General features: G+C 38.8%; 1 protein-coding gene across 1 annotated transcript; it reads left to right on the top strand.

Annotated features, from left to right (window-relative positions):
- The first annotated feature begins 741 nt into the window (after positions 1 to 741).
- LOC129152253 (golgin subfamily A member 6-like protein 22) lies at positions 742 to 8,623 on the top strand. Its single transcript, XM_070543228.1, has 6 exons — positions 742 to 784; positions 844 to 913; positions 1,812 to 2,019; positions 6,290 to 6,349; positions 6,755 to 6,768; positions 6,886 to 8,623. Exons 1-6 carry the CDS (start codon positions 742 to 744, stop codon positions 8,621 to 8,623), a joined length of 2,133 nt encoding a protein of 710 aa, XP_070399329.1.
- Positions 8,624 to 10,598: the final 1,975 nt, after the last annotated feature.

Below are 10,598 nucleotides of genomic sequence, written 5' to 3'. Positions count from 1 at the left end.
CAGAAGTAGATGGGCCTTACTTAGGCTTCCTATAAAGTCTACGACCTCCGATTAACACTAAGATCTTAGTGTTAATGGTTTATAGGCCTCTGGGGTTATGCACTAATTTCTTAGAAAACTTCTCTGACCTTCCCTCTATTATCACAACAGACTTTGAACATCTTCTCATAACTGGTGACTTCAGTATCGTTAAATCATTTTGAAGACGAATCCACAGAACAACGCACACATTCATGGTCACAGACTAGACAAGCAAAAGGTGTCTCAGATGCTGTCAAGGATGTGGGTCTCTGACCATTTCTGTGTACTATTTGATGTCGATTTCACCTGCTACCCATCACACTTCAGTTGTTCTCAAAATGGCATCTGAGTGATCATACTGCTTCAGTTTCTATAGAACATATAAATATGTCAACAAGTCTGACTAATCATGTTTATTCACTTCTACATCATTTGAACTGTAAAACTTGAGAAGTCCTTGACGCCATTACCCAATGCAGATGCAGGCAAAACATTTGTGTTGGTGATGTTCAATCTCAGAGCAGCTGTTGACACTGGGGACCACAACTCCCTTCTTGATAGGCTCATAAACTGGGTGGGACTATCAAGCATAACATGAGGGGCCCCCCAAGGCTCAATTCTTGGACCACTGCTCTTCAATAGCTCTTCTAACAAGAGTAGACACACCGTGCTGGTGTAATATTACAGAAACGGTGTGTCTTATAAACGCGCCATGCCAGCATGACGACGTATGAATTTTGCAGCAGTCGTTCCGCCTCGCTTGGTAGTAATATTGCGGTAATGGTCTGTCTAATAAACGGCTATTGTGCCGTGGCGCAACAGAGAGAGGTATCATGATGACATGGGAAGTTAATGCCGAGAAATATATTGAATATGAAAGTAAACACGGGCCGTAGGTTTTGCTTTTGAACAAAATCAGCTTAGACGGCAAACAGGAGCGCTGCAGCGCTCCATGAGTGTCTCTGTTAGAGCTGAAGCTCAGATCATCAGAGACTGCACAGGGACTGATGGGGACAGACATCTTTAGGAGCGGCTTGTTAAAAAAATGTAACAATCGCGGTTCAATCGCAATAAAAAGCAAGTTATGTCCAAGACCAACGGAAGTCTGCGGCAGCGCAGAGACCGCCCTCATACCCCCTTTATGCCGCCATCGCCTAATCTTTTATAAAAAGGACACGATTGCACCACATTGCCGCCACGGTCTGACCACTTATAAATGACCTAAGGGTCCCAGTGCTGCCACAGCGTTGTGAAAAATTGACGCCATTGTTTTGTAAAAACAGCTAATCTCTACATGCTGTCCTCGGGTCAGGTTGTGCACTATAACAGCATTGCCTATCATTGTTATGCAGATGATACCCAGATCTAAGAGAGTGCTTGGGAACCACGTGGTGGTTTATCCCCCCAATCCAACCCCTTAATGCTGAATATAAAGCAGAGAGGCATTGGGTCCCATTTTTTCAAAGTATGACCCCAACCAGGATTTGAACCCTCGTCTCCCTGGGCCGACACTCATATCAATTTATTTCTGTACTTAGTTGATTCTAAATTTAAACTTGATTTTAAAATCTGCTGTTTTATGTTGTCACGTTGATTTTAATGTTTCATGTTCCTGTTGATCATGCTTCTGGAGAGCACACTGAATTTCTCCCGTATGTGAAATGTGCTATACAAATAAAGCTGCTGAGTGTTTTAAACTGACCGTTTAACATTAACCCTCAAATCTGTGTCAAAATAATTGGAAACATTTGAACGGTGACTAAGAGTGAAGATGGACTTCTGTTTTCCAGGTACAGCTTTGAAGGTGTGATCCTGTCGATCTACGGGATGAACCGCTCAGAGCTGGAGTGTCCAGGGAAGGTGTGTAAGTTCCAGAAGCCTGAAGAGGTTCTTCAGCTCTTAGATGTAGAAGATGCAAAGCTTCACGTCGATTTCATTGTTCTGGGTGTTTTCTTCATCATCCTACGACTGGCCACCTATCTGGTCCTCCGCTATAAGGTCAAGTCTGAGAGATAAGCTTTGCGTTCCTTGAGGATGTCTATCACACTCATTGCTGCTACACAACTCAGATCTTGATTCTGCTCCTCCAGCAAACTGCGATAGTATGGACCATGATATGGTAATGTCGTAAATCACCACCTTCAGTCTTACCTCATGTTGGCGTGTTGTCTGCAGATTCAGTATTTATCTGCATACAGGCTTCTCTTCACTAGGCTGACATTTGTCGGAGGTTTGGGACTTTGTAATTTTCTACTTGGTACTTTGTGTGACCAATCATGCGTTTACATCTGCCCTATAGACACAAAATATAACTGTTACATGAATGTGATTTACTGTGTCTCCTAACTCAAAGTTGAAAAAGACAAAACCTAAGATGTATTTATAATCTGGACACTAAAGTTTAAGAAAACAAGCAGTTTGTACCTCAATAAAACAACCGAAGATGTTTATAATCTGATTCACCATAACATCTGTTCAGCTGCATAATGTCCTGTAGAATCCATGTTATTCTAAATATATACATGCAGTTCCAGTTTTACTTTGTGTTTAGTGTCTACTGCAGTCACGTTTGGTGCTATTCGAAATGTTGACTAAAATTGTACATGTATGAATGTGAAACTTCTTTATTGTTCTAACAGCATGTGGTATTAACATTTCAGTGCACTGATTTAGTAGATTTATTAAATGTGAAATTAAAAACTTTATTCAGTGAAATGTCAGAAATATAAGCAGATTGGTACTCATTGGTCTCACTTTTCCTCATCACCATGGCTATGTTAATAATAATAATAATAATAATAATTATTATTATTATAATTATCATAAACATTATCATTATTATTATTATTGTTGTTGTTGTTATTAAGGGTAGCGCAGTGGTTAGAGCTGTTGCCTTGCAGCAAGAAGGTCCTGGGTTCGCTTACCGGCCTGGGATCTTTCTGCATGGAGTTAGCATGTTCTCCCTGTGCATGCGTGGATTCTCTCCAGGTACTCTGGCTTCCTCCCACAGTCTGAAAACATGACTGTTAGGTTGATTGGTCTGTCTAAATTGTCCTTAGGTGTATGTGTGTGTACATGATTGTCTGTCCTGTGTGTCTCTGTGTTGCCCTGCAATGGACTAGCTCTCTGTCCAGGGTGTATCCCGCCTGATTGCCCATTGACCGCTGGAGATAGCCCCCCCCCCCCCCCAACCACCACCACCACCCACCCGCGACCCCACATGGACAAGCGGGGTCAGAAAATGGATGGATGGATTATTATTATTGTTACTGTTGTAGTAGCAGCAGGAGTAGCGGTGGTAGTAGTAGTACTGTTTATTACATAACCCTCATTGCTCTAAAGAAAAGAAAGACTTTTTGTTGCTTTTTTCTTGGTTTATGAATTAAAGTGTTATTTAGGAGTGTTCAGTTATTTTAATTGGTATCTTTACCACTAATTTTGACTGTGTGACATGCTGAACTGTAAAAGGTATGTAGGAGTTTGTAAACTGGTCTTCCAATAAACTCATTCAGTGACGACCTGGAAAATTGGGTGAATTTATTTACCTGGAAAACCTTGGAATACCCCACAGAAAGAAGTGCAGCTAACAGTCTGTCAGTTTGAGTCAAAAGAAGGTGAACAACTGAATTACTGAGTCAATATTTTTTTTATCTTTTTTATTTGTTAAATTTCTGTTTGTGAAGCATCTCATTAATTTGTCTTGAGAGTTGCTATATAAAAGATTGTTTTCTTTCTTTCTTTCTTTATAAATAAATAATTGTTGAGTATTGTAAAAGTAAATGATTAGAACTAACACGACAACTTTGCAACCTTTAAATAGAATTTTATTATCATATTTCTTATCCATATGCATCCTGAAAATGGCCTGATTTGGGGCAAATAAGTAACAGGTTTTATCTGAACATGTTAAAGACAAATGTTTTAACCCTCCCACTCTCTTTATGGGTGACCCCACGTGGAAAGTTGACCATTGAGCAGGATTGATGGTTTATCCCTTGAGGTCCATGTGGCAGGGGTGAGGAGTGAGCACCACCTAACCCCTGCCACGTGGACCTCAAGGGATAAACCATCAATCCTGCTCAATGGTCAACTTTCCTCGCGGGGTCACCCATTAGGACAGTGGGAGGGTTAAAGTCAGTGTGTCAGGATTATTGTCTCTGCTCCCTGGTTCCTAATGACGGGTCACATTCCCGCTTTTTAACCCAACAGCATCACAGTTTAAGCCCAACTAAATGTTTATGAGCATCTCTGTTGATGCTCAAGAGCAGAATTGGGTTATTTTTATAATTAATTCTGTAGGCTCATGAAAACTCACAACACTGCAGTGTTATGGAAAAACATTATTGCATTTAAGTGGGTGGACTTTGCCAAAATATGCATAACAAAAGTAAGGTAGAGGTATAATAACTCAAATTATAAACTAAACAAACAATATGTGTTATTTTTATTTAAACATTGCATAGAGAACTCTGTATGCTCCCTAAGAGTCCATTCTGTTAAGGAAAGAAAATCATAAATTTATTTTGTGAAAATGAAAATGATGCAGAGAACTTCTTCAGTAATTTATGTACATTATATTTATTATAAATAAAGTTGAAAAAGATGCCAGTCTGGGGATTATTGTTTTACTGGACAACACCTGGGGCAGCTAAGATTGTGTCCCGTAGCCTAAAATAAATTATGTTGGAATGAAAGTCACTCCAGTAGCTCAGAGTACACGTCTGGCCTACAAAATAATTTGTTAGAGACTATTACTCTAAAACTAAAATCAAATATCTTTGTTGACTAAAACCTTTTTGAATTTTAGTCAACTAAAGCTGACTAAAACTAAAATGCATTTTTGTCATAAAGTCTAAGACTTGCTGACCGACGCTCACTTCATATGGCATGGAGCTCTATGGGACAGGGGCGGGCTTAGCAGGGGAAAAGACATCTTTCCTACATTATATCGCAATACACAATACCAAATTTGTTTTATGGATTTCTGTAAAATCATTCATTATTCCTGAAAAGGGAAAACTCTGGATAGCAACTTTAAACAGATCGAATGTGTAGTTCCAATTTTCTGCCAGCAGAGGGAGACCATTACCTGAGTTTGTAGGCTTATATGGCTCCATCTCCTCCTCCTCTACCTGCTTCGATATTAAAATGCATAGGACAGAAACAAGAGTTGTGGTTTTAATTCCAGCTTAATTTATAAAAAGATGCTAAAATGTTCTCTTAAATTACCAAAATACCAGTTCCCCTTCTCACGAACAGCGCCGGTGAGGAAGATGAATGTACCCATAATTTTACTCCTCATTGTGCCACCTTGTGGAATAATCGAGTAATTGTTTCAAACAGAAAGTCTTTGTTTAACCAGCAGTGGTTTGATCAAGGAATTATCTTTGTACACGATATTATGGATAAAGATGGTGAAATATTACAGCTACAGAATTTTAAATACAAATTTAATAACATTCAATGTTCTCTCCAGGAATATGAGAAAGTATGTAAGACTATTCAGTGACTTTGATACAAATGATAAAAAACACAATCCTCTTCTCTAATGTTCAAACAAAACTTCCTAATTTATTAATAGGAGAATTGAACATCACAGAAAGAAAATATGAAAATAAATTTTAAATGGAGACTTTAAAAAAATATCTATCATGATTATGATATAAAGATTAAACTAAAAATATTAGGAAATCCAATAATTGAAGGAAAACAATTAAAATTTCTAAAATGGCCTATGATGCCAAAAGTAAAAGAAACGCAATTTAAAATTCTTAACAACTACTATCCATCAGCAGAGACACTGAGGAAGAGATTTGGTTTTGAAGTTGACCCTTGTGAATTCTGTAAGGGAAGCCCTGAAGAAATAGAACACTTATTTTTCAGCTGTCCTGTCAGTAAGAAGTTTTAGGAAGAAGTCCATTGTTGTTTAAGAAATGAAATAAGAGAACTTGATCGTTTTACAAATGAAGATATTCTTAAATACAATTCTAAACTAAATGGGAATAATTCATTGTTAATATTATTATTATTATGGGTAAATACCACATCCACAAAAGCAAATGGTAAAAAAGCAACTGCCAAACATGAACTGTTTCAAAAATGAATTCCGTATGTTCTTATTCACTTTGATTCGTACAAAAAATTCCAATGTAACTGCAAAAGCCATTTGTCATGCTGAAGAAAATTGTTTAATATTGAAACACTGTTTTTACTTTGTGATATAAGTGCCTCTTTTTAAGTTTCTTATTTGTTTTTCTTTTATCCTTAGTACCAACTAAGGATGCCTCGCATGTTTCCATTATGTGTTGTTGTCTCCACGAGAATTGTAGTACGCATATATTGATAATAAAATAAAAAAACAGCGCGGGTGGGGGATCTAGCTAATATATATATATATATATATATATATATATATATATATATATATATATATATATATATATATATATATATGTGTGTGTGTGTGTGTGTGTGTGTGTGTGTGTGTGTGTGTGTGTGTGTGTGTGTGTGTGTGTGTGTGTGTGCGTGCATAAACGAACGCTCGGCCAGCGTCTGCACGTCAATCACGTGACCAAGCCTAAGCGTCGGGTCTGCTTTAATACGTCACTGCTATACCTTTTGGCTCATTTCAGCCTTGTGGTTGGTCGGCGTTGCACCTCGGATACCGGCTGGGGAAACAAACTTTTCAAAGGAGTTTCGTGTTTTTCTGGATTGTTTCACTTCTGATAACTAGCAGTTTAACCTCAGGTGAGTTTTTTTAAAAGCAGAAATTCAGCTTTTTTCTAAAGAAACTCAAAAGTTCTTTATGTCTGAGGAGCCCAGTAACCTGAGACTTGTGACTGAATTCAGTTTATCCACTGTCAGCCATTCAGTTAAACAGCCAATCCAGGAATCCAGAATGAACCAATACACTAGAATTCAAGCCTTAAACGAGAACATCTGTAGGGAGCGTGAAGGATTTGAGGAAATCCCGTTTCACCAAGTCATATCTGAGCCCAGTACTCAGAGCCTTGACACTGAATTCATGTTTCCCTCTGTCAGTGATGCAGTTAAACAGCAAATCCAAGAAGCCAGGATGAAGGACAATTCTATTATTCAAGGATTAAAGTTTAAACTCGCAGCTCTGATTCAAGGGCTTGAAGAACAAATGTTTAAACTTCAAAAAGATCGAGAAGATTTTGAAATCAGCAAAGTTAGATCAATTGAGGAAATAGAGGGTATGAAATATTGTCTACTGGAGCAGAGAAAATACTTTGAAGAGGAAAGATCTCTATCAGAGTACGAGATCAATGAAATTCAGACTTTTCAACAACATGAAAGAGAAATGATTGAACATTTGAAATACAATTTAGCAGTTCAGAGCAACGACCTGCAGGAAGAAAAAGTAAGCTTACAAGAGGAATGGCATCATCTCGAGCAGGCAAAGCTCCAAATGAAAGCGGTTTATGAAAACCTACAGGAGGAAAATGAGAAACTGAAGACACACATAAAGGATATCGAGAGAGCCAAAGCAGACGCTGATAGAGAGATTGAAAACATGAAAATTCAACTCGAAGCAGATAAAACGTTGTTTGAACAGACGAAGAAAAGCTCCGAGCTGGAGTTTGTAACTATGAGAGAAGCTTTGGATGATGAGAAACGTCAGCTTGACTGTGAGAAAACAGAGTTTGAGAAAACAATGACTGAATCACAGCAGGAGATAAGAGACACCATTCAAATGCTGAATGATGAGAAAATGGATCTAGAAATTAGAATTGGACATCTACACAAAGAAAAATCTGAGTTCGAACAGAAAAAGGCTGAAGCTGAACGGGAGATAGAAGACACCATTCAAATGCTGGGTAAGGAGAAAATGTATATAGAATTTAGTACTGGACGTCTAAACGAAGAGATATGCGAGCTGAAAGCCAGATACCAGCTCGTGAACAAGCAGGAGGCTACTCTTGAGGAGAAAAAGCAGGAACTTCAGGAACAAACTATTAAACAAAACGATGAGAAAAAGAAACTAGAGGAAACAAAAATCAAATTGGATCAGGTCTACGACAAACTGCTGAAAGGTAAAGCTAAACTGAAGAAAAACATCCAAAAGTTTAAGACTAACAAAGCAGAAATGCAGCAGATGATGGGAAGTCTAGAAGGACAGAAAAAGGTGTTCGACGAGACAAAGAACAGCTCTGAGCAGGATTTAATAAATATGAGAAAAGCTCTGGATGATGAGAAACTTCTGCTTGAAGCTAGTAAAGAAAACCTAAATATGCAGAGAACTGCGTTCGAACAGAAAAAGGCTGAAGCTGAACGGGAGATAGAAGACACCATTCAAATGCTGGGTAAGGAGAAAATGTATATAGAATTTAGTACTGGACGTCTAAACGAAGAGATATGCGAGCTGAAAGCCAGATACCAGCTCGTGAACAAGCAGGAGGCTACTCTTGAGGAGGAAAAGCAGGAACTTCAGGAACAAACTATTAAACAAAACGATGAGAAAAAGAAACTAGAGGAAACAAAAATCAAATTGGATCAGGTCTACGACAAACTGCTGAAAGGTAAAGCTAAACTGAAGAAAAACATCCAGAAGTTTAAGACTAACAAAGCAGAAATGTAGCAGATGATGGGAAGTCTAGAAGGACAGAAAAAGGTGTTCGACGAGACAAAGAAAAGCTCTGAGCAGTAGATCAGAAACATGAGCTATTCATGGAGACAGAGCAGCTGGTGAGTGAATTGAAATGCAAAGCAAATTACTGAATTAATTTAGCTGCACACAGGCTGCGTTACACAGCAGCTCTTGGTTCAGCAGGTTACGTCTAAGTTACCCTAACCCTTAAGCCGGGCGTACACTGTGCGACTTTTTCACCTTTTGAGCCGATTTTCCACTCGTGCGAGAATCCACAAGATTGGGGTGAGTTTGGCGCCGAGCGTGGTGTAGCGTACAGGGGGTTACGAGAGGCGATTAACACCACGTGACCAGCTACCGATCAGCAATCGTGAGCTCGCACGGACTTCTGGCATTGTGGTGGCCATTTCAGTAAAGTAGCATAAATCTGTTAGTTGTAAATTTCTTTTAGAATTTCTTATCATTCCTTTTCTAATAAGTTAAGTTTGCAATTTAAATGTGTTAATTTTAATTTTTTGGTAAATTGATGTATTTGTGAACTTTTTGGACACGCCTTAGTCATTAAGCTGATTAGTAGCACATGGGGAGGCGTGTGGAAAATGTTCGTTTGCCAAGTGTCAGGGGAGATGGGAGGATTTGGTTAAATGATTTTTTGACCATTTTTTAGACCTGATAATTTAATTTAAGGTTAATTTTCGTTGGATGAAAAGTAGAACATTTTGAATGAATTTTGAACTTTTTTTTTTTGGAAGAATAAACCATTTATAAAATTTGAAAGAAATCAAGTCAAAAAGTGCGTCTGGTAGCAACACGTCGGACCTAAAAATATGCTAAAAATAGCAGTTTTTACTCAACACGTTAGACTTTTTTGTCTTGTTTTGCCTGTTGTCCTTCGGGAGTGCTGCAGGAGGACACACAGGGTTTTATGGGGGTTGGATGAGGAAAACGAAATAAAGAAAGTAAATCTTTGTTTTGTGATCAGTTTAATTTGACATGAACACGACAAACACGCTTTCTTGACCATCTCTGTGAGTAAAAAAACGTGTAGAAATTAAAACGAACAACGTGTGTTATTAGGGAAATAGCGGGCGAGCGGTGTTGATGCAGGATTGCGCATGCGCCGTGAGCGGTTCTGATACTTTTTGGGTCGCAGCTGCTCGCAGCGCCGCTTCAACAGTAAGATACCCTCATGAGGGACGAGCAAAATATTAAACACGCCAGAAGTCCGTGCGAGCTCACGATTGTTGATCGGTAGCTGGTCACGTGGTGTTAATCGCCTCTCGTAACCCCCTGTACACTACACGACGCTCAGCGCAAAACTCGCCCCGATCTCGTGGATTCTCGCACGAGTGGAAAATCGGCTCAAAAAAGTGAAAAAGTCGCACAGTGTACGCCCGGCTTTAGATAGAAAACATTTACATTTGATTAATAAATTAATAAAAATGACATAAAATAAAAAAAATACATAAAAAAAAAAAACTAACTCTGCCAGAGTGTCCCTTTTGGGTCAAGTCTGCCAGTCCCAAGCCTGGATAAAAGAGGAGGGGTTTCATTTGTGACACAAAACAAAAACATGTTTTTATTTCACACTTTTTGTCTCCCACATGAGAGTATTCTTCTAGGGAGCCTGAGTGTCCTCTCTTTCCAGTCGGCTCATGAGTTCCCAGGAAGAATGAAAGCAAGTGAACGGGGCTAAAAGACATTTCCTAATCCGCTTTGCCTAATGCCCTGAGTCACACACACGTCATACTTCAATTTAAATGAAAAGTAGGATGTGTGTTTCGACCATGCCATAAAACTTGAGATTTGGTAAGTAGCAGCTAAGCTAGGGGAGAGGAGATTCTGTGGTGATGTCATACATGCGACGCACCGACATTTGATTTGCAGTCATGCTATTGACGAATTTTATTGAGCTACTCTCAAAGTACGTGACTGGCGTGGTCGAAACACACTTCATTACTTTTCA

The sequence above is a fragment of the Nothobranchius furzeri genome, chromosome 13, assembly GCF_043380555.1.
Source record: "Nothobranchius furzeri strain GRZ-AD chromosome 13, NfurGRZ-RIMD1, whole genome shotgun sequence".
NCBI classification, from domain to species: Eukaryota; Metazoa; Chordata; class Actinopteri; order Cyprinodontiformes; family Nothobranchiidae; genus Nothobranchius; species Nothobranchius furzeri.
This window is presented reverse-complemented; position numbering and strand designations above follow the sequence as displayed.